The sequence below is a fragment of the Terrapene carolina genome, unplaced genomic scaffold (genome assembly GCF_002925995.2).
Source record: "Terrapene carolina triunguis isolate 2854851 unplaced genomic scaffold, T_m_triunguis-2.0 Scaffold51, whole genome shotgun sequence".
In the NCBI taxonomy this organism is placed as follows: domain Eukaryota; kingdom Metazoa; phylum Chordata; order Testudines; family Emydidae; genus Terrapene; species Terrapene triunguis.
In genome coordinates, this window is record NW_020664402.1 from 1,399,934 (window position 1) to 1,423,549 (window position 23,616).

Genomic DNA, 23,616 nt, shown 5'->3' on the forward strand with positions numbered 1-23,616 from the left:
CCCCCCCCCCCCCCCCCCCCCCCCCCCCAGCACTGGGGAGAAAACCCAGGAGTTCTGCTCCCAACCTGTCCGTGACCACATCCCTCTCCCAGAGCTGGGAATGGAGTCCTCGCTCCCAGCCTCCCCTCCCAGCACTGGGCATAGAACCCAGGAGTCCTGGCCCCCCACAGCTGCTGTAACCCCACAGCTGCTGTCCTCCAGCCCAGCCAGTGCCCCTTGCCTTGCCCGAAGGGAGGGGAGCTCCCTGGCTGATGGCTCGGTTCTCCCCACAGGCATGTTCTCCTACACCATGCTTGCCACCAGCCCCTTGTTCTGCTCCCCGGACTGGCCGCGCCGCCTGGGTGCCAGGTTCCCGGCCTGTCTCCGAAGGCTCCTGCCCTCCGTGGAGCCGCCGCAGCCCAGCGAGGCGTGCGTGTACAGGGGGTCCGAGCGCAAGGGCCGGGGCAGGGGGGAGCGAGGGCCGGGGCTGCGCCAGAAGCTGGGGGCCCTCTTCACCGTGCTGTACGTGCTGGAGCAGCTCTTCCTGCCCTACTCCCATTTCATCACCCAGGTAGGGGACCCTGCGGCTGGGGCCGCGCTGCGCAGGGCTCTGGGGGGAGCTGTGGGGAGGGGAGGAGCTGGGGGCTAGCGGAGGGCAGCGCTGGGAGGGGTGCTGGGGTGCTGCTCCTCAGTGGGCGCCGCTCAGCCAGGGGGGGACAAGCCGGGACCCCTGGCCCGGCAGCGATTGTGCTGCCCCACCACGTAGCCCTGGCTGATGCCTGGCTCCCAGGGAGGGAGCTGGCTTTGTGGCTGGCCAGCCTGACCCTCCCCAGCTGGGGTGACTTCCCCTAGGAGCTGGGTGTCCACCTGGTGACCAGTGGCCCATGCGAGCTGCACAGACCCAGCGGGGTGGCCATGGTCCCGCAGCTGGGGCTGCCAGGTGGGTAACAGCAGCCAGATCCCCGACTACCCAGCAAAACAACAGCACAAACCAGCTCCCTGAGAAAGCGGCTTGAACCCGATCGGATGCTGGGTTCAGGGATCCCCAATGTTCCTCCCGACGTGGTCCCTGTCGTCCCCCCTGCAGCCCCCCAACGTGGTCCCTGTCCCCCCCACTGCCCCCCAACATGGTCCCTATCCCCCCCACGCACCCCCACGATGTGCTCCCTATCCCCCCCATGCTTCCTGTCCCCCGCACTTCCTCTGACGTGCTCCCTATCCCCCCATGCTTCCCCTGATGTGCTGCCCCCTCCCCCAGGGCTACAACAACTGGACCAAGGGGCTGTACGGCTACTCGTGGGACATGATGGTCCATTCCCGCTCCCACCAGCACGTGAAGATCACCTACCGGGATGGTGTGACCGGGGAGCTGGGCTACCTCAACCCTGGGGTAAGTGACCCCGCCGCGCTCTGGGGCGGAGCCAGGACCCCGGGTTCTATTGCCGCCACTGACTCCCTGAGGCATCCCTGCCCCGCTCCCTGCCTCAGTTTCCCTCTCTGCGCAGCGAAGGGGACTGGACAATCAGTCTGGCCACTTGTGTCCGGCGCCCTCACTGTGGCCTGGCTTTGCTTGGTGCCCCAGAGGAGGTGGACATTAATGGTCATTAACAATATTAATTAGCACAGACAATGGGGCTCCTATCTGAGGGTCTCAGGGCACTAAACAAAGGCAGGCCCAGGCCATCCCTGTTGTATGGATGGGGAAACTGAGGCGTGGGGAGCTTTTTGACTGAAGGTTACAGAGGAAATCTGTTACAGAGCCAGGGCTAGAACCCAGGTGTCCTGGCTCCCACCAGACCCCACTCCCCTCCCTGAGCCCTGGATAGAACCCAGGAGTCCTGGCTCCCAGCACCCCCCATCCCTAACCACTGGACCCCACTCCCCTCCCTCAGCCCTGGATAGAACCTAGGAGTCCTGGCTCCCAGCACCCCCCATCCCCCAGCTCTAACCACTGGACCCCACTCCCCTCCCTGAGCCCTGGATAGAACCCAGGAGTCCTGTTGACTCATCTTACCCAAACTCTGCTTGTCAGTGTGTGGTTCCCTGCCCTTGTGTCCCAGCCAGAGCCCCCTGCGCTGGGATGTGACTGTATCTGGGGCTGGGAGCCAAAAGCGGGGGTTATTGGTTTGTTTAAATTCCCATGGAGTGAAATGTGGGGGAGGGTCTCTGCCGGGGCTCTCCCAGCCCTGCGCTCAAGCATGACTCTGTCCCTCGGCGGCTGAGCTGCCTTCTCTGCTGGACTATCTGAGCCTCGCAGACATGACTGAATTTCCCTGTCCTGTTACAAGTGAGGAAACTGAGGTACTGAGTAGGGAAGGGACTTGCCCCCCCAGGGAGTCATCTGCAGAGCTGGGACCCAGGAGTCCTGACCCCCAATCCTGTGCCTTACGCAGAGGGCTGGTCTCCCTCTGAACCTATGGGGTGGGGAGGTCAGAGCTGGCTCAGAGGCAGAAGCTCGTGGGGATGGAAATCTCCTGACTTGTGGGGGGCTGGGGAACCCAGGGCTGGCTGGCTGGCTGGCGCCTGGCTCAGTGGGTGTGTCCGGGCAGGTGTTCACCCAGAGCCGGCGCTGGAAGGACCACGCTGACATGCTGAAGCAGTACGCCACCTGCCTGAGCCGCCTGCTACACAACTACAACATCTCGCAGCCTGAGATCTACTTCGACATCTGGGTCTCTATCAACGACCGCTTCCAGCAGAGGTAAGTGCGGGGGAAGGGGTTCCTACCTGCCCTGCGCTGGCCCCAGCCCAGCCAGCCCCATGCCCAGCCTTTGGCTGTCCCCCAGCAGGAAGAAGACGGAGTAGTGGGAGGGGCTGCTGGGTAGCACTGCACAGAACCACTGTGTTTGTGTGTGGTGGGGGGCCTGTGGCAGTGCCATGCCCCCAGCACAGGGTGCGTTGGGTCCCATCACAGACCCAATCTGGCAGCTGGCACCTCAGGGACTTGATGCCCCTTCTGTCCTGCAATGACCCTGGGGCCGGCTGCCCACTGCCCCGGGGGAGACGAACCAGGCAGGGAGCCGGGTACTGGAGCATCCTGCTGGCCCAGCCTCCGGCGCACTCACCGGGTCCCTCTCGCCGGCCAGGCTCTTCGACCCGCAGGTGGACATCGTGCGGGCCGAGTGGTCTCCCTTCCGCCACACTCCATGGCTCAAGCCGCTGCTGGTCAACCTGTCCCCCTGGAGGGCAAAGCTGCAGGAGATCGAGAGCTCGCTGGACAACCAGACGGAGGTGGTTTTCATCGCTGATTTCCCAGGTATCTGCCTGCAGCCCGTTCCTTTGGGGGGCTCCTGTTACTAATAGGACAACCCCCCTGCCTCAGCAGCAGGGTTGGAACCTGGCACCTTCAGAGCACAAACCTCAGCCGCTGCAGCTTGACCTAAAGGAGCTACTCCATTGCCGGGCGGCTGTAGGAGGCTGTTATCCTCTCCTGCGGAGCTGTTGCTAGAGTGGGGCAGAGCTCCAGATGCTGCCAGTGTGGGTCACGGGTGTGTCCTGTGGCCAGATGGTGCGGGAGTGGGTCCCAGTGGGGCTGCGCTCACCATCCTTTATGTCCCCTCCTATACCCCCAGGCCTGCACCTGGAGAACTTTGTGAGTGAGGACCTGGGCAACACGAGCCTGCAGCTGCTGAAGGGGGAGGTTGTGGTGGAGATCATCAAGGAGCAGAGGAACTACACGCTGCAGGAAGGGGACAGGATGCAGGTGAGGGCTGGGCTTGGGGGGCAGGGGTGGAGCCCGGCCTGTGTCCCTGCCTGGCAGGAGAAGAGCCATGGAGGGTGGCTGGCTGGTTCTCAGCCCAGGTCTGCTGGATACGCTGGGGGGCCATGGGGACTGGGCCAGAGGGTCCTGGTTTCAGATCTGGGGGTGGGGGATCCTCCCCCCCAGCTGGGAGCTGTGTTCTGGCTCAGCATGTCTGGCAAGGGCAGAGAGTTGGCTGGTTCTCAGCCCGCTTGGCCTGCTGCCACTTGCTGACCCCCCCGTGTCCCAGCTGCCCCCGGGCGAGTACCACAAGGTGCACACGGTGTCGCCAGAGCCCTCCTGCTACATGTACGTCTACATCAACACCACGGACGTGGCCCTGGAGCGGAACCTGACCCAGCTGCAGGAGCTGCGGGACAAGGTGCAGAACGGCAGCGGTGAGTCTCTGGGGCCCTGCCCCTTAGCCTAGCTCCTGGCTGCTGGGACCAGCACTGCCCCCTGAGCCCAGACCCCCTGGAGCCCTGCTGGGGGGAGTAGCGGGCAGAGATCCCTCCCACTGGGCGCCAGTGGCTGTATCCCTGTCATGGGGCTCCCCGGGCGTCTCCCTTTCCCTGTGGCGTACGGGCCCCTGGGGGTGAGATGCCATCTCATGCCTGCCCCCCCTCCCCCGGTGCAGAGACGGAGCCCCTGCCCCCAGAGCTGCAGCCCATCCTAGATGGTGCCCTGGGGGACGCCATGCAGACTGACCCCGTCGTCCAGGCCTTCGTGCGGCGCCAGCAGCGATTGGAGGAGCTGCAGAGACGGCGAAACGCCACGCTCGGGGAGCGGCTGCAGCGCTTCGCTGCCAGGAAGTACTTCCTGTTCCGCCGGAGGTGAGTGCCTGGTCATGCGCCAGCCCCCCGGCACCGTACAGCCTCCGGCGCTATTCCCTCCACACACCAGCCCCCCCACTGCCCTGCCACCACTGCACCCACCTCCAGCCAGCCACAGGCCAGCCTCTCACTGCCGGACACCGCGCCAGGCCCCCACCACTGCACCCACCTCCTCCCAGCCACGGGCCAGGCCCCCCTTCTGCACGAGCCATGACACCCCAACTGCCGTACCTTCCCTGCTCCCTCTACCCCAGTCACGTGAGCCACCCCCCATCTGAGCTGAACACCCCCAGATCTGCCCCCCCCGCCCAAGATGCTCCTTTGGGCCCATCTCCAGCCCTTGCTCTTTCTCTCCCCTCACAGCTTCCTGATGACCTGGATTTCGCTCAGGAACCTGGCGCTGGGGCGCCCGTCCCTGGAGCACCTGGCGCGGGAGGTGGCCTACGCCAACATGCAGCAGGAGGCGGGTGCAGCGGGGACGGAGGGGGTGCAGAAGGAGCCAGAGCGGGCTGAGCTCTGACCCTACGGGGGACGGCCCAAGGACACATTGCAGACGAGGGATCCCCTCCCCCCCCCCAATCTCAGCTTGGAATAGGCTCATGCCCTTGGGTCCTCCCGCTTCTGCTGGGCTGATGGGAAGCAGTGCTCACGCAAGGGGGACCAGGCCCCTGCTCACAGCCCGAGACCCTCGAGTGAAAAGTCCTGGTGAGCGTCAGGCCTGGGCCCACAGCACCACAGAGCCTGAGCCCCACGCTGCCCATGGCTCGGCCAGGCTGTCTGTCCCGGGGAGAACTGAGCTTGGGCGGCAGGGAGTTGCCCCACAGCCTGGCTCTGTGCCAGCACCTTCTGCCTGCAATAAAGGGGGAAAATGTGTGAACAGGTGGGGGAGTAGAGCATGGGGCTGGGAGCCAGGACTCCTGGGTTCTCTCCCCAGCTCTGGGAGGGGAGTGGGGCCTAGTGGTTAGAGAAGCAGCCTGGGGTCAGGACTCCTGGATTCCATGCCTGGCTCTACCATGGACTCATTGAGGTGCTGGGGACAGACTTGCTCAATGCTGAGCTACCTTGGGGGAGGAGCTGGGGGGCGCTGTCTGATCACTGGGGGCGGGTGGGGATGGCTTCTGTCTCAATGGTCTTAACCCTTTTCTCCCAATAAAGTGCCTTGTTTCTAAGCCTGGGGCTGTTCCCTGTGCACTGCCTGCGGGGTGGGGTTAGCGGCAGCCCAGCTACCTGTCCACACGGGCTCTCTCTCCCCTGCACTGGGCAACGCCCCCTCTGTCAAGGAATTTGTTGGGTGGGGATTGGAGCACAGGAGGTGGGTCCAGCTCTGCTGGAAAGTTGGTGTATGCCATGCCCTGTCTGGGTGCCTCAGTTTCCCCATCTCTTCCGCAGTACCAGCCTGTTGGGCTGGCTGCAGGAGTGGCTGGGGCAGTTCTCCAGCCTGCACCATGCTGCAATGCCCTCTCTGAGCTGCTGGGCCCACATGTGGGGCAGGACTCCAGACTCACAAGCATGTTTAACTGACTTGCCTTGTGGCTGCAGCCTGGTCCCTATGTTCCCCTGCCTCCCTAAGGCCTGACCCCACCGCCAGTCCAGCCCTGCTGCTTTTAACTGCCACCACCCCACCCTGGAGGTCCTGCCCCCGCCCCCCATGCTCCTGCTCATATCCAGCTCAGAATCCCTGTGCCTGAGTCCTACCCCCCAGGGCCTGTCCCTCCCCATCCACTTGGAGTGAGGTGACCTAGAGCCTACCCCAATCCCAGCACCATCGGTCTCCTGGGTGGGCCCCTCCCCGTAGGTGCCTGGCCTGGGGTGAGGGCAGAGGAGGCCTGACGGCTATGTGCTGGGAGGGTGAGGCTCTGTTGAAGGCACTGCAGGGCACTGTTACCCCTTGGCCTGAGCATGAGTGAGCTCCCTCCCATGCAGCCTGCCCAGTAGGGAACAGGCAGCGACCCCCAGAGTGCCGGAGCCCCCTGGCCTGGGTGTTTTGCATTAGCACAGGCTGGGTTAGGGCAGAACTGTACTGACAGCCCAGCGCTGGGAGCAACGCAGAGAGCTGGAGCCAGGGCTGCTGGCTCAATCTCCAGCTGCCCCCACATCCATGGTGTTTTCAACCCTCCCCCTGCTCCCCATAGTACTGCCCCGCCATGGCATGGCCCCCCCAGCACCATGTGCCTCTACCAGAGTCCAGCCTTCAGGCCTGTGCCCATTGGTACTCTTGGGGCATCTTGCCCAGCCGTGAGGGGGGGCCTGGCAGTGCCGTGGGCTCCATGAGGCTGGTGGGGAGGGGGGCAAAGGTTCCAGCCAGGCTGTGGGAGACGCAAACCTGCCTTCTTCCCACCCCCACCATTAAAGGAACCCCACAGTGTGACTTCAGCCAGCCCCCAGCCCCCCAAAAGGGCTGGTTCCTGGGAGCCAGAGAGCTCACTTCCCTGGGGTGGGGCTGATCACTCACCCCTGTAGCCTCGACAGGTTTTTCTGGGGGGGGGGAGGAGTGCAGGATTGGGCCCCCCAGTACTGTCCCTGGATGGACCCCCCACACACACACACACACCTGGGGTCAAGATCATCCTCCCGCTGACATGCTCAGCCCTGCTCACCTGGAGCGATTAGGGGCGGCCGAGGCAGAGAAAGTCCCTCAAGGATTGCTGGATGAAGGGAGCTCCGAGAAAGCGGCTTAAAGGCTTTAGCTTGGGGTAGCTAAGTGGGGCAGGAGGCCACAGGCTGCCTGTGCGGTGCCAGGTCAGCGGTGCTGGGAGGCACAGACAGCAGTAGCCTGGCCTTAAAGCAGTCGGGCCTGGAAGCCAGGACACCAGGGTTCTATTCCTGGCTCTGAGACAACTGCAGTCCCGTGGTCAGAGCAGGTGGGGGCCGGGAGGCAGGATGCCTGGGTTCTGTTCTGGCCTTACCACTGTGAGGGCAGCGACACATTCAGTACAGCTTCAGCCAAGGTTCGGCCCTGTGACTCCAACAGCCCTTAAAGCCATTCTCCCTGGGCAACTCCATCTCTCTCCAGGCGTTGGGGTAACTGTGACACTGCCTTTACCTATTACAGGAAGTGGCACGAATGTCTCTGCTGGTGGAAGCCTGGGGCAGAGAGAGCAGGGGCCTGTGAGTGACAGGCACTGGCAGAGCTGGGGGGGGGGGAGTCGTCTGAGGAGCAGCATGTTTGCTGGATCAGGCCCATGCCAGTTATGTGTAGGTGCTGTTTGCCTGCAGGATGGGCTTTCTCCTCACGTCCTCGATACATGAACTATTCAAGAGCTGGCTCAGCTTGGTTCAACCCCGTCTGGGTCACAGCAGGGCCTGTGTCCACCCCCCCAGGGCTGGGCCATGCCAGAGCAGGGGGCAAGCTGTGGGTCCCTGCAGTTTACGCAGACCATCCCTGCCTTGAGGCGGAGGTCGGCTCTAACAGGAAGGTGCAGTGGGGCATGGGTGGAGCCAGAGAGGACAGGACCCAGCTGAGCAGGGAGGCTTGGTTCATCAGCTGAATAAGGGAGCAGCCAGGCTGGGCTGGCAGAGTACAAACATCACCATCACTGTACAGGGCTGGCCCTCACCTACCCTCACTGTGCACCAGCTCCCTGCCCCCCCGCCCCGATCTTTGGTGGCCAGAGCACAGCTGGACAAGGCCCTCAGCAGAGGACTTCACAAGTGCTAGATCAGTGATCCCATGCGCCGCAGGGCTGGCTGAACTGCACTCCCTGGGCCCAGCCCGCCTGGCCTCAGCTGGTTATAGACTGAACAGGGGTGTGTAAATGATCTCCCAGGAGCACCCAAAGGCCCTGGGGTGAGCTGCCACCTCAGACTCCATGGGGCGGCGAGGCTGCTGCTCAGTGTAAAGCCAGAACGACTCCTCTGGAAGTAACTCTGGCCTGACATCAGCATCACTGACCAGGGAGCTGAGGGTTTCTAGGCTTCTCACCCATGCTCTGGCCCATGTTTCCCCACCTGTAAAATAAGGCTTCAAAACAGGGGCCTGGTGCCCAGGGAGAAGTGGGGAACAGCTGCGACCAGCTCTGGGGATCGCCTGTCCAGCACAGAGCCCACCTGCAGCTGCAGTAATACAGTGAGAGCCCCTGCCCTGCAGAGCAAGTGCTGCTCTGGCCCCAGGAAGGGATGCACTGGCACCTTGCTGAAGCTTCCCCCCCCTCCATGCAGGGACACCCCCACCTGTACAAAGCATGGTACCTCCTAGCCAGCCAGTCCTGCCACCCAAAACACAGCCCAGGGATTGCCTCTTCTCCCCTCCCTCCCTCCCCCCACCCTTGGCTAGTTTCTGTCCTTGTGGCTGTGCGGTTCCCTGGGACAGGCCATGCAGGAGACTGGGGGTGAGATCTGCCCCAGACACTGGCCTGCAGGAAAAGGATTCCTGGCTGGTTAGAGCCCAGGGTGGGCAGCAGGACACCCAGGCTCTGCCCTGACTCAGAATGTCTGCAACTCGGCCATAACCCTGAGTTCCAGGGCACGTGTGGAGGCGTGACACCAAGAGCCTATTAGCAGCCACCCTCTCCCACAACCAGACCCCGTCTCTCACCAGATTTTAGAAAGCCTCTTAGCTAGGTCATCCCATTACCCCCTGGCCACACATCACACTCTGGCCCTGACAACAGACAGACCCAGATCTGGCCAGCAAGCTTAAGGAGTTGGCCCCATCACCACAGTAGCCAAGTGTCACATGCTCATTAATGGATTCATTCTCAAAGCCCCCCTGCAGGGAAGGAAGGATCATCAGTCTTCCAGTTGGGAAACTGAGGCACAGGGACACTTGCCCAGTCTCACAGGTCAGCGGCAGGGCTGGGACTAGAACCCAGGCCAGTGCCCTAACTACAAGCACAGGCTGCTGGGTGTCTGTTAACATGAAAAATCCGCCTCCTCCCCAGCAATAGCTCATTCATAAGCACCCTTTGCTCTCACTGCCGTGGGCCAGAAGACCTGTTCAGCTTGAAATACACAAATAGCCGAAGGACTGCCTTTTATTTAGTCCCTCTTTTATCACCTTCTACTTCCTGTTTTCACCACTCCCTTCCTGGCAGCTGGCTTCATAAGAACGGCCGTACTGGGTCAGACCAAAGGTCCATCCAGCCCAGTATCCTGTCTCCCAACAGTGACCAATGCCAGGTGCCCCAGAGGGAGTGAACCTAACAGGGAATCATCAAGTGATCTCTCTCCTGCCACCCATCTCCCCTCTGACAAACAGAGGCTAGGGACACCATTCCTTACCCATCCTGGCTAATAGACATTAATGGACTTAGCCTCCATGAATTTATCCAGTTCTCTTTTAAACCGTTATAGTCCTAGCCTTCACAACCTCCTCAGGCAAGGAGTTCCACAAGTTGACTGTGCGCTGTGTGAAGAACTTCCTTTTATTTGTTTTAAACCTGCTGCCCGTTAATTTCATTTGGTGGCCCCTAGTTCTTATATTATGGGAACAAGTAAATAACTTTTCCTTATTCACTTTCGCCACATCACTCATGATTTTATATACCTCTATCATATCCCCGTCTCTTTTCCAAGTTGAAAAGTCCGTCTCTTTAATCTCTCCTCATATGGGACCCGTTCCAAACCCCTAATCAAACCCCTTTTCTGAACTTTTTCTAATGCCAGTATATCTTTTTTGAAATGAGACCACATCTGTACGCAGTATTCAAGATGTGGGCATACCAGGTATTTATATAAGGGCAATAAGATATTCTCCATCTTATTTTCTATCCCTTTTTTAATGATTCCTAACATCCTGTTTGCGTGGACATCTTCAAAGAACTAGCCACGATGACTCCAAGATCTCTTTCCTGATTAGTTGTTGCTAAATTAGTTTTTCACAATCTGCTTTGGTCTTAACTATCTTGAGCAGTTTAGTATCATCTGCAAACTTTGCCACCTCACTGTTTACGCCTTTCTCCAGATCATTTATGAATAAGTTGCATAGGGTTGGTCCTAGGACTGACCCCTGGGGAACACCACTAGTTACCCCTCTTCATTCTGAAAATTTACCATTTATTCCTACCCTTTGTTCCCTTTTAACCAGTTCTCAATCCATGAGAGGATCTTCCCTCTTATCCCATGACAACTTAATTCATGTAAGAGCCTTTGGTGACAGACCTTGTCAAAGGCTTTCTGGAAATCTAAGCACACCATGTCCACTGGATCCCCCTTGTCCACCTGTTTGTTGACCCCTTCAAAGAACTGTAATAGATTAGTAAGACACAATTTCCCTTTACAGAAACCATTTTGACTTTTGCCCAACAATTTATGTTCTTCTATGTGTCTGATAATTTTAATCTTTACTATTGTTTCAACTAATTTGCCCGGTACTGTTACACTTACCAGTCTGTAATTGCTGGGATCACCTCAAGAGCCCTTTCTAAATATTGGCATTACATTAACTATCTTCCAGGCATTGGGTACAGAAGCTGATTTAAAGGACCGGTTACAAACCAGTTAATAGTTCTGAAATTTCACATTTGAGTTCTTTTGGAACTCTTGGGTGAATGCCAGCTGGTCCCGGTGACTTGTTACTGTTAAGTTTATCAATTAATTCCAAAACCTTCTCTTAGTGACACTTCAATCTGTGACAATTCCTCAGATTTGTCACCTACAAAGGACAGCTCAGGTTTAGGAATCTCCCTAACATCCTCAGCCATGAAGACTGAAGCAAAGAATTCATTTAGTTTCTCTGCAATGACTTTTAAGTGCTTCTTTTGTATCTTGATCATCCAGGGGCCCCACAGCTTCCTGCTTCTGACGTACTTAAAAACATTTTATTATCTTTTGAGTTTTTGGCTAGCTGTTCTTCAAACTCCTTTTTGGCTTTTCTTATTACATTTTTACACTTAATTTGGCAGTGTTTACGCTCCTTTCTATTTACCTCACTAGAATTTGACTTCCACTTTTAAAAAGATGTCCTTTTATTTCTCACTGCTTCTTTTATATGGTTGTTAAGCCACGGTGGCTCTTTTTTAGTTCTTTTACTGTGTTTTTTAATTTGGGGTATACATTTAAGTTGGGCCTCTAATATGGCATCTTTGAAAAGTGTCCATGCAGCTTGCAGGGATTTCACTCTAGTCATGGCACCTTTTAATTTGTTTAACTAACCTCCTCAGTTTTGCATAGTTCCCCTTTCTGAAATTAAATGCCAGTGTTGGGCTGTTGAGGTGTTCTTCCCACCGCAGGAATGTTAAGTGTTATTCAAATCAGCATATCCCCCAACCAGGCCTCAGCAGAGCTCAGCTCCAGAGCCTCTCTTCCAAAGTTTCCTTTTGAGTCCAACACGTCTTAAGGGGTGTGTGTGCACGAGACTGGATCAGTTTTAATACATCACATTTACTGCAAGCTACTTAGCTACCTCAACAAAAATCTTCACTTCCAGCATTTACCACCACACTAGCACTGAGGGGCTGCTTCATGTAACACACTGACCCCACTTCAAATGGAGCTGTAGTTCTTGGCCAATGTGTCTGACTTGCTCAAAACACTGACCTCTGCAAGACCCTATTACAACACAGGCAAGCATTTCTTGCCTAAGGTGGGCTGTTTTGTTTCAAGGGGCCATTTAGTGTCACAGGATAGCACATCCATCAGCCAGGGGTGATATGAACTTCAGGCCCAGAAGGGAGAGCACCAACTTGAAATCAAAAGGCAATGCATCAAAAGTAATCCTGCTGCTACCTCTGTGCACAGACCAGCATAACTCCTTTACTCTTCAAAGGATGCCATTGGCCCTGCTGCTATAACCCATTAACTAGAGTGGGTTCCAGACAGAAGCTCGACAGGAAAGTGTGTCAAATGCTCCCGTAAGCTGGATAGTTACTGTGCTCTAAGGTGGCCCCTGGAGGTGCACAGTTAGCCAGAGCAATAGAACAGGTTTGTGTGCCTTTTCCAAGGGCAGTCATCTTTGCAAGAGGACTCAGAACCTTTCAGTGACTCCATCTGTAACTTCACCAAGTCACTTATGTTAGCTATTTCAAATGGCTAATTACTGTTTGTTTATAATTAAGATAGTATCACTTGTTAGATGTTATGCATTACTGCAAACTGTTCTCCAGGCAGTGGGAGCAGTGCTAAGCCCAGAGAGCCCCTGTCAGACCTGTGCCCTGTGACGAAAGGCAAGCACAACCTTCCCACTTATAAAGATTAGCTTATACTGCCGTTCTGCAAGACTAATTCAAACTCTGAAATATCCATGTGCCCCACCCACAATGTCACCAGTCCACCTCAGGGGGTCAATAAAGACAGACTAGCCTAAACCCAGGGAGTTAAAGGTACACACTCAGTTACAACCCTGCTGGCATGAACAGGTGCCTGCCCTCTAGCACACTAGTTCTCAAACTTTTGTACTGGTGACCCCCTTTCACATAACAAGCCTCTGAGTGAGACCCCCCTTACAAATTAAAAACACTTTATAAATTTAACACCATTATAAATGCTGGAGGCAAAGCGGGGTTTTGGGTAGAGGCTGACAACTCACAACCCCCTGAGGGGTCCCAACCCCCACTTTGAGAACCCCTGCTCTAGCAGGAAGCCACAGATGAGTAGTGATCCACCTTCTCAGGGGAAGCTTATGGCAGCTGATGGGTTAACAGACATAGCTACCCTCTACAAGTTACATCTCACTAACACACAGCTCTGGGCAAGAGCTTGTACAGCTCCCCTCAGACTGCCCCACAGATCATGGATGTGGTGTGTTTAAGCAGACCACGAGGCATAGGGCTGGAGATGGACTAAATTAGAGTTAAATGATTTTTCTTGAACCCAAAGCACCCCTAGCAGTGACAGTCCCCATTAACCACTGCAGCAAGCACAGCATGGCACTTAGTTATTGGCAGTGGGTATTTAGTGACAGCTGGGAGTTTTGCTCCTGACCAAAGTGCACAGTGTAGCTGCACTTCCAGATCACCTGTGCTGGCATAAACCGGTGCTGCAAGAGGGGGGCCCTAGTCAGACAGGCACAGATACCAGATCCAGTACAAGGGGGCAGTCCCCTAACAGAACACACCAGAGGTGGAATTTCATTGTAGGCTTGGATCACAGCCATCCTGCCCCCATGCTCCTCTTACCCCCCTCAGTTATAATTCAGAAGAAGTGGTGACTTCAAAGTTCTATCCCCAGCCTTAAACTAAAGCACTAGTCTTTCCACAGTAGGGCAAACAAATGACTGGCCTCAAGGAAGCTATCCTCATCTGTCCCCCAGCCCCAGATTGTGTTCCCCTTCCCACAGCTGTAATCCTAGCATGAGCTTGGCTATTCCCACCTAAATGTGATGCATTGTTCCAGATAAAGTTTGAGCAGAGACCGGTAAGGTAGAACCTAGCACTTTATTCAGATCTTCAGTTAATTGGTGGGATTTGAAGAACCAGACATACGTAATAAACCTCCACAAAAATAGATCATGAAAGGCACTTTCCACTCAAGGCAGAGGCCATGGGATAAGCATGTAAACAAGCTGGCTTCTCTGTACAACACCAGCCAAATCAGCCTCTCCCAGGGCCAGTTGCCCTAGCTTTGCCCTCCCCCTTATGTTTACACCAGCCAGACCCCCTGTAGGTGTGACCCAAGGTTTTTCTGTAGGACACCTTGGCCTATCAGGGAATGCTGGAAACATGGCAAGGAATCATGGTGTCCAAAACAAAAACAAAAAAAAGAGAGTGTTAAAAAAGCTGCAGTCTGAGCCAAGGGCTTCTCTGTACTCACACCCTGCCCCAGAGAACAATAAATAAGCAATTAGAAAAATGTTCAAGTATGAAGGGTTATTTTTGCCACCTCTCCTCCCCTCCAAATGCACCTGTGGCTCTGAAGGAAGCTGGCTTCTCTGTAGCTACACCAGCCATTCAGAGCACGAATTGGACCTGGCTTTGAAAATAAAACAAAGTTTAAAAACCCAGGAGGAGTTTTGTGCAGTGTGGAATTCTCCAGCTTTCTTATAAAGAAAAAAATTACTCTGGTACCAAAGTGTGCAGCCTACAGACCTCGGGTACTGCCTGGGGACTTCTCTGTAGTACATCCCCAGGCTGCCAAGTGCCCGTTAGTTAGACAGGAGATGGTGAGGTTTGGCTAGTGCTGAAACCATGCATAGGATTGATTATCTTTTTAAAAACCTTATTACGTACGTCCTCCAAGAAAGACAGCTGAAAGTGGAGAGGTTAAAATCTGGTGCCACTCCAGATGGAATTAAGAGCATAAAGCACCACAAGTGGGTAGAGGAAGAACTGCCTTTGAATAAAAACCACATCAGGCTGGAGCTCCAAGTGAAACTTGCGTTGCATGCAAGGCTAGTCTGCTAGGGGGAAGCACTCCCAGACAAAAGCTACATAGTCAGACTGACCAGGTTACGGGGACTAGAAGGCTTTACATTCTTAAGACACCACAAAATCATGCTGCTCAACAGGGCTGGAGCTGGACAGATGCTATAATGAACCACAGATTCCACATGCATGTTACAAGGACTATTTCTCAGTCAGCATTTGAGGGGGAAATTCACTGCAGTTCTTAGACTTTCACGGTTGGGTTCTTGGGCATACAACAGATCCAATCTTAAAGCATCATTTACTAGACAGACTGATGTCTGCTCATCTCTAGGCAGTTACACAGATAGCTTGTGCTCACTGTTCCACTAATAGAGTGAGCACAACGCCAGAAATAGGAAGATAGCATAGTCTAACTCGTGGTCCCCATAGAATTAATAGCCATGGCAATGGACAAAGTTTGCTGAGTAAGAGCTGAACAGGAGGACAGGATAAAGTTAGGGAAGAGGGACTCTTTCCCCCAGAGCCTGAAAGCTTCTCTGTAGCCTACGCCAACAGGTCTGGGGAGAAAAGCCTAACACTTTCAATATTTTAGCTTTTTGGGCAGTTCCCATGGGAAGCTGTCCCTACCAAAGTGGCCATAGGCTGCAGTCCTCTGATAAATGGGCTTCTTCAGATCCAGATCCCTGGAATATACAAGTCCTTAACTTAATACAGCGCATTCAATCACAAGCAAAGCAAAACAAGAGACAGTTTTCAGAGGCTCTGGTTTAGGTGAAGTGTTTTGACTCAGCAGGGGGAAGTCATGGAGGCAGACACTCCGTTGGTGGAGCAAGCTTGGAACTGCATATGCCTTGTGGGAGGCCAAGGCACCCTCCACCTTGCTATAAAACCCAGACTCAATACAACTGGATTCATTCACTGACTCAGAGGCTCCTCTCGCTTCCTTTCAAGACTCAGTTGTCGTTTCTCAGGCTGGTTTGTTCTTTAGACAGTGTCCTAGACACTTAGCTAGTTGCTGGGCAGTCCGAACTCATCCTGAGAAACAACAAGTGTTCAATCTCACATGATGTCATAGGATACTTACCCCTTACAGGGCTACAGCACATCAGGGCCTGGTGATCCATTTGGTGGAACCACTTATCTCTTCTGTTTAAGCAGCTCTTGTCCTAGCCCAATGGCTGCTTCTGACTTTAAATCTGATGCTTCCAGCACAGGTTGCAAAACAGGCATGAATGCAAACAGCAGCTCAACATTGCACCCAAAGGGTTTGCTAAGATGGTTAGGCAACCAAGTCCTGCTATAGAATCCTAGATTTTAAGTCCAGGAGCATTTAGCACCCAGTCCAAAGGCAACCTCGGCCTTCAAGCACCATTAGTGCTCTCAGATACTTAATCCAAGAGGCCACCTGTTTGGTTACAGAGATAGGGTTAGCTACTAAAGGCAGTCCCGCATGGAGAAGTGTACTTCTACCGTCAGCGTGACATAGTAAGGAATCAATTCCAACAGCATTTGCACTATCAGTCATTCCCTACTCATTAGCAGCTTCAGATTTGCCTACAAGCAAGTAGGGAGCTATTCCCCCCCATCGGCATGCATTACCATCTTTACCTGACAATAACCCCAGGGCGGAGGTCAAAGTTCTTCTTCACAATCTCTAGCAGCTCCCGCTCGCTCTTTGGAGAAGTGCCATAGTGGAAAATGGAGATGGACAGTGGGTGGGACACTCCAATGGCATACGAGACCTGAGGGCAAAGGAAAGTTTAAACACCTCAGGGGACTTGCTGGGGCAGATGACCATGTGGCCCCCCACCCAGTATAACACTCCCTCACCTCACATTCTGAAGGGGTACTTTGTTCCCAGTAATGCAGGGGCTCATCTATCCGCTCAAATACTTGCAACTGCACCTCCACTCCGTATCTCATTCCACACCCGTTACAGTACTTACAAGAATGATCAGCTCTCCGTTCAGCTGCTCTGAAGGTACTGACACTGTTCATGTTACTCTCTGCACCGGCCAAGCTACCCTTCTCATCTTACCTTCTATTCCTGGGTCCTTCTTTGCTCTGTTCACTCTCTAGAGTCTATCCTGGAAGGGACACCCAAGCAGTGCAGCACACTGCAAGTTGGTCACTGCCAGCGATGCAGATAACGATACTATTGTGCTCTAGGTTATTACTCCCTGGTTTGGAGACCGTCTATACAACCAAGAATGGCATTTGCCACTCCCATGGCAAGCTCCAGTTATTCACCACTCTGGTCAGCTGCTTTCCAAATGCCATCCTACCAGTTTGTACTGATGGAAATGGGCTTCCCAATACAGCTAGCCACACCCCTTTCTTTCCTTGGCACAGCAGCCCCAATGCAGCTTTAAAGGGAGAGACCCTGCCAGCCACCAATAGCAGCTGCTAAATCCAGCTCATTTACAAATATCCCTCTCCAAACTTCAGGCCAGCAGGCTGGGCGTACCTGGACAAGCACTCTCCTGCACAGGCCAGCCTTGACGAGGGACTTGGCTACCCAACGAGCAGCATAAGCAGCAGAACGGTCCACCTTGGTGTAGTCTTTCCCCGAGAAAGCACCTCCTCCATGAGCACCCCAGCCACCATAAGTGTCGACAATGATCTTCCGGCCAGTCAAGCCAGCGTCTCCCTGGAATTAACACCCCCATTAAACCGGACTCCATTTAGAAACGCTTGTCAGTTTAGAGCACAGTAGCTGCCTCAATAGCCACTTACACTAACTTAAAGCCTAATCCTTGCACCCACTGAAGACAATTGCAAGAGCCCCCTGAAATCACTGGGCACAGGGCTTTCAAATTATGCCCTCCCCTCCCCCCCAGTTCACAAGGATCTGGTTTCACTTTTAGTGTAACGGTACAAATGGCAGCTTAATTATATCAGCTCCACTTGCTCCAACACACTTGTTTGCTGACAAGTATTTACTCCACTGAACTCTGTAGAGCCATTAGATCTGGGAGAGAAAACTGGCTTGCAAGTCTGCACTGGAGGTCCACATTTGCCTGGCTATGATACACATTGCCAGAGGGGGAGTTTTGGAAGATTAATCTACATGCAGCCATTGAAGGTGACCAGACACGCCCAAGTGAAACATTCCTTGGAGGATCGAATCATAGAAGATCAGGGTTGGAAGGGACCTCAGGAGGTCATCTAGTCCAACCCCTGCTCAAAGCAGGACCAATCCCCAATCCCCAGACAGATTTTTGCCCCAGATCCCTAAATGGCCCCCTCAAGGATTGAACTCAACCCTGGGTTTAGCAGGCCAATGCTCAAACCACTGAGCTACCCCTCAGGCCAAGCCTATAACAGGGTTAAAAAAAGAACTAGATAAGTTCATGGAGGATAGATCCATCAATGGCTATTAGCCAGGATGGGCAGCGATGGTGTCCCCCAGTCTCTGTTTGACAGAAGCTGGGAATGGGCAACAGGGAATGGATCACTTGATTACCTGTTCTGTTCATCCCCTGTGGGGAACCTGGTATTGGCCACTGTCGGTAGACAGGATACTGGGCTAGATGGACCTTTGGTCTGACCCAGTATGGCCATTCTTATGTTCAGTGAACTCAAATTGTCAAGATTTATGCACTCCTCTCCTTTGGTGTATTACTACAACATTTCACCTTTGTTATTAGAATTTTAAAATAATATCTGAATCCATCTCAGTCTTACCTGGGGACCACCAATGACAAAGCGGCCGCTTGGCTGCAGGTGGTAGATTGTATCATCATCCAGGTATTTTGCAGGCACAACAGCTTTGATCACTTTCTCCTTTAGGGCATCCCTCATTTCATCCAAGCAGACATCTTCATCATGTTGAACAGATATGACAATCGTGTGGACTCTAATAGGGATGACAGCACCACGGTCCTGCATGTACTGCACGGTCACCTGAAATGATACCCCAGACCAGGAGGAAAAAAACCAAGTCAGGTACAGCCACATCTACAGCAGATCCTAACGGGGGACAGCAGTGCTCTCCACCCTCCAGACTGCTAAGTAGGACTGAATACAAACTAGTGTCATTTCATTATTGGTCCGCCACTCCCCAAAGGCGGAAATTCATTCTGCTCTTGGCTTGCTATAGCCAGGCTCTCTCGTACATGCCCGTTACTGCAGTGTATGACAGGGCTCCACTTACCTGAGTTTTAGAGTCAGGTCGCAGCCAGGGCAAGGTGCCATTGCGACGCAGGTCTGCCAGCTTGGCATTTAGCTTGTGTGCTAAAACAATGGTCAGGGGCATGCACTCCTCAGTTTCATCTGTAGCATAACCGAACATCAAGCCCTATGGGAGAGAAGAGGGGTCTGAAACCTCAACTTCAACAAAACCACCTACTGACAAAGTGCTAAATATGGTCCTATAAACTAGAAAATATGTTTCCACAAGCTGGGAACAGCTGTTACTAGAATACTAACCTGGTCCCCAGCACCAATATCCTCTTCATTCCTGTCTAGATGGACTCCCTGGGCAATATCAGGAGACTGCTGCTCCAAGGCTACCAGTACATTGCAAGTCTTGTAATCAAATCCTAAAACACAACAGAATTTCAGGTTCACAGAATAACTGCACTGTCCAGCTAATCCTAGAAAGTTTACCATATTTGTTCCTTAGGACACCTAGCAAATTGGTTACAGATACTTTTAGAGGCCAACAGCCTTATACTCAAAGCTAGAAACAAAAGCTTTCCAAACCCTGAGAAACAAGTGGCTGGAGGCACTTACCTTTGGAAGAATCATCATAACCAACATGTTTGATTGTATCACGCACAACTTTCTGGTAGTCAACAGCCGCTCTGGATGTGATCTCGCCAGCCAGGAGGATCATCCCAGTCTTTGCAACAGTTTCTAGAAGAGGATAAAAGGATCTCCATCAACTTCAGTGTCACTCACAGAGAAACAAAACAGCTCTCATACGATAGCAAAAGTGCATCTAACGGGCAATTTCTCCCCTTTTCTAGGCTACATATCCTCACCACAAGCAACTTTGGCATCTGGATCCTGCTTAAGGTGGGCATCAAGGACAGCATCACTGATTTGGTCACAGATTTTATCTGAAAAGAAATTAAACAGCCAATCAATCACTCAATGCACGGTGCACCTTCCTGAATCCCTTTCTCTTTCCGCTCAGTATGTTGAGCTTCAGCCAATTCTGGGAGTCTCCACGCAAATTTGTCAACAGAAAGCAACAACTGCAGTGTTACACAACCCCAGGCAGAAATGCTGTTATCTTGCACTGTAATTTCCTGTCCCTCAGATGCAGCACTTGTCCCATACTATACAGGAGAGGTTTTTTTTTTTGGGGGGGGGGGAGAAGGGGGTGTGTTAGTGTGGAATCCCAAGCATTTTCTAGTGGAACTTTTAGGATCAAGTTACTATTACGTCAGGGTTTAAATTTAGCCACTTACTCTCCGTGATGTAGCTATAAGACATGGATTTTGACATTGTGCAACTTACCCCCGCAGCCCCGAAGAGGACAATGCATTGCCAAGTGATTCACTTAAGCACCCAAACCACAGCAGCATCTGAGCTGCAAGTGGTTCTGCCCTCAAGCACAAATAGAAGACAACAGCTTCAATTTGGTTTGTACAGGTGTTTAATTTTAGAAAACTGTTCTAACAAAATGGCCACTTGCAGCAAGACCACTCTAGTATGCACTCTAGATTTGCACACGTACAGCAAGAGACCGCATGTGCCCAACGTAGCCCCACTGATGGAATTTTAACTTGCAATACTGTAGGCCGCAGTCATGTTGCCATTAGCCATGGCTGCCAAGAAGCAACCAAGTTGTGAGCAGCAAGCAGCCAGCCTGTGACTGCAGAACTGGTTTCAGCTGGTCAGCCAGCCTGCGCATAGCTAGTCGCTCTAGCATGACTGCTGCAGACAATTATTCTAGAGCAATCTGAAACCCCTAAAGCACTAAGGGCTTTGCAAGAATTGTTCAAATTCTGTGATGAATAAGCTACTCACTACTCAGGGCTAGATGTCGTCCTTGACAATGACCTTTCAGATCAGATTTGGAGCAGACTGACATAATTCTGTGTGCTGCACAGGAACGAAATGGAATAAAAGAAAGCCTGACACTGAGCTAGCCCTCCCATCATCTTTAACCCATTCATTCCTCAGATCTTTCACCAGTCACCCTGAATAGCAGTGCTGGAAATGATGTGACAAAATAAGCATAATTTTCTAGACCACCCAGGGAGGGAAAAAATTCCCCTGGATGTCATTTACAAAAGAACACTTAATCGTTTACACCTTGAGGAAAGATATTTTACTAAGAGCCCCCAGATAATAAAACAGACTAAAGGGAGGACTTAATGACATCAGAAAATTTCTGGTTAGGATACCTATGCCAGCAACAATTATTTGAGCCCTGCTGTCCCTAGTCTTGTAGTGAAGACAGACTGATATTAGTGGAAGTAGTTTGTTGAAACCAGTTCACCTGTTTGGCCAGACCATAAACGGCCAATGGTTTGGAAAAGGTAGTGACCTACACACAGCAAATGCCACTGAGCAGTCTATTAAGTTCGTTGTGCAAGGTGAAAGCGATTTATAATGGGAATGGGAATAGAACAGGGCCCCAAAATGGAAACCGCAGTCAGAAAAAACACAATGTTGTTATACTGAAACAATGCCAGGACTGAGATAGTATGTTAATCCTTCCTTGTCATGGAAATGAAGGAATCTATCAAAGAACCCATTGAGCATTGGCCTCATAAGTTTGTCCAAAGCAATTCCACACAGAACCAGACACTATTTTAGACACTTTCTGTAGCAGGGGTGAGGAAAAGGTAGTGATCTGTAGACCTGTCAGTGTTCAAGTCTGAAACACAAGGCTATTAAAGAGTAGAATACACACCATCTGGATTTATGTTTTTATTTAAACCTCAGTTACTATGTTCAGCATCCTTTGAATTCTTTTCTTCCCAGAAATACAGCATTGGAGTGTGGAGACGTGTCTGAGTACCCCAGCCATCACAGTACTTCACAAAAGCTTTACACAGATGAAGAAAACGAGTCAAAGGGAGGTGAAGGGACTTGCTGAAGGTCACTGAGCAGGTCAGTGATGGAGCTCGGAACAGAATCCACATCGACAACTGCCCTAATCTGCTGTCTCCCTACTGGCACTGTGAGGCTATGGCGATGACAACCATAGAAGTCCCTAGATGGCTTGGTCTCTCCAGCCCAAGAGAGAGAAATGGGACATACGCACCAGCTTTATGTGCTCACGCCCTTGTAAGTGACTTGGTGCAAATGGCAGGTGGGTTTCCAGAACAGGTGCGGCAGACAAGCAACTGCACCAAGAGGGCTGCAAGCGTCTTGAATGGTCCCAAGGAACCAGGAGGCAGCTGTGTGTTGTGGGTGTCGCTTTACTGGAGGGGAAGTGCTTAGTCATGTGCGCGCGGCTGACTCACCGCCCCCCTCCCAGCGCACACCGCGTGGAGGACCCGGCATCACCCCGGGGCGCCATTCCGCCAGCCCCCACATGGCGCAGCAGGCGCGAGCCCCCCGGCCGACCCCCACCTCCCCGCTCCGGCGGGAGCCAGCCCAGGGCCCGGACAGGGTCCCCCGGCTCCTTTGCAGGGCGGCTGATCGGTCCGCGGCCCCGGGGCTGCCCAGAGCCACGATGGCGGAGACGGACAATGGACGGCAGGGGGCCGCCTCCCCGGGGGGGAACCCCCCCGCCCCCCCCCCCCGTCCCCGAGCGGGGACCACGTGCCGCCCGGCTGAGCCTGCAATGCGGCGCGCGCCCTCGCGGATAATGGCGGAGGCAGCGGGAGCGCGCGCCCGGCCGAGTTTCGTCATCGCCCTCCCCTCCGGCGCGCGCATCCCCCCGCCCCCCACAGAGACTGGACTGCTCCGCCGCGAGCACGCGCTTCCTCCTGAGGAGCCCGCGCGGCCGGGCCGGTTTCCCGCCCCGGAGAACGAGGCCGCGCCCCGCCCTCCCCAGACTCCGCGGCCCTCACCTGGGTGCCCCTCCCCCACGGACTCGGAGGTGAAGAGGAAGCTGCCCTCGTCGATGAAGGCCTCGTGAAAACCGTTGAGCTGCCCGTTCATGGCGACACCGGAAGGAAGCGGCGAAAGAAGAACAAAGACCCGCAAGACACCAGCCTCGATAGAATGAGAGCAGCACCTCCGCGGCACCGGTATTTATACCCTCCACGGCCCCGCCCCCGGCAGGCCCCGCCCCGCCGCAACGCGCCAATCTCGGGGCGGGCGGGGAGAGCGAGCTCGGACTCAACCACACTCCGGGGAAGGGGGCCACGTTATGTAATAAATCGCCCCTTCCCCGACACACCGACCAGCTCGCTCGCAGACGGAGGAAGGGCATTTCTCATAACTCACCATAGCGCAAGACAATAATTCATGTCCTTAACTCGGCCCCGGGAGGGCGGCACAGGGAAGTGCTCTGTCTCCCCCCCGTGTCTGCCACTTGGACTGATCCCAGACAATAGGTACTAGCTCGAGGCGACTGTCGCCGCAGGGAGGCGCAGGAGGGAAGTGCTTCTGCGCAGGCGCAATGAGAGCCTCCCTCCACGCCTGGCCGAGCTGCGACCCTCCCTCCTGCTTGCCGGGAACTTGGAACGGGAAAGGTGGCTGCTGCGCGTGCGCAGTGTGCCTCGCGCGCTAAGGAAGCAGGAGGCCCGACCCGCTCTGGCGCCCATCTTAGTTTACTCCTTGTCCAATCCCCTGACCATTGTGACCCCCCGCACGCACACACCTCTCCTCCGGCTTCTCCCGCCGAGCGACCCCGCCATATGCCCCATAGCCCTGTACCCATGTGCCACATACCCTGATGGGCGCCTCC

At 54.1% G+C, this 23,616-nt stretch overlaps 2 protein-coding genes across 2 annotated transcripts in view; one reads left to right on the forward strand and one right to left on the reverse strand.

The window, feature by feature from the left end:
• Positions 1–5,271, forward strand: part of LOC113407666 (vitamin K-dependent gamma-carboxylase-like) — a 19,774-nt gene extending 14,503 nt beyond the window's left edge. The window contains exons 8-15 of the mRNA XM_026656943.2: positions 273–550; positions 1,238–1,369; positions 2,529–2,680; positions 3,066–3,235; positions 3,552–3,682; positions 3,969–4,116; positions 4,356–4,551; positions 4,915–5,271. Coding sequence (XP_026512728.1) covers positions 273–550; positions 1,238–1,369; positions 2,529–2,680; positions 3,066–3,235; positions 3,552–3,682; positions 3,969–4,116; positions 4,356–4,551; positions 4,915–5,071 — 1,364 coding nt within the window. The 3' untranslated portion in view covers positions 5,072–5,271. The remainder of the gene's footprint in view (positions 1–272; positions 551–1,237; positions 1,370–2,528; positions 2,681–3,065; positions 3,236–3,551; positions 3,683–3,968; positions 4,117–4,355; positions 4,552–4,914) is intronic.
• An 8,572-nt stretch (positions 5,272–13,843) lies between these two features.
• Positions 13,844–22,917, reverse strand: LOC113407668 (S-adenosylmethionine synthase). Its single transcript, XM_026656960.2, has 9 exons — positions 22,775–22,917; positions 19,781–19,858; positions 19,530–19,652; positions 19,224–19,336; positions 18,949–19,092; positions 18,480–18,698; positions 17,260–17,442; positions 16,401–16,534; positions 13,844–15,475 (listed from the first exon to the last, which is right to left on the reverse strand). The coding sequence occupies exons 1-9, from the start codon at positions 22,863–22,865 to the stop codon at positions 15,373–15,375; spliced, it is 1,188 nt and encodes a 395-aa protein (XP_026512745.1). The 5' UTR covers positions 22,866–22,917; the 3' UTR covers positions 13,844–15,372.
• Positions 22,918–23,616: the final 699 nt, after the last annotated feature.

Excerpts from the sequence above, each read along its gene's own strand:
- LOC113407668 (XM_026656960.2), bottom strand. The coding sequence starts at position 22,865 with ATGAACGGGCAGCTCAACGGTTTTCACGAGGCCTTCATCGACGAGGGC. Across the intron at positions 19,093-19,223 it reads ATATTGGTGCTGGGGACCAG|GGCTTGATGTTCGGTTATGC; the intron begins GTTAGTATTCTA and ends TCTCTCCCATAG. Across the intron at positions 18,699-18,948 it reads GACCTGACTCTAAAACTCAG|GTGACCGTGCAGTACATGCA; the intron begins GTAAGTGGAGCC and ends GTATCATTTCAG.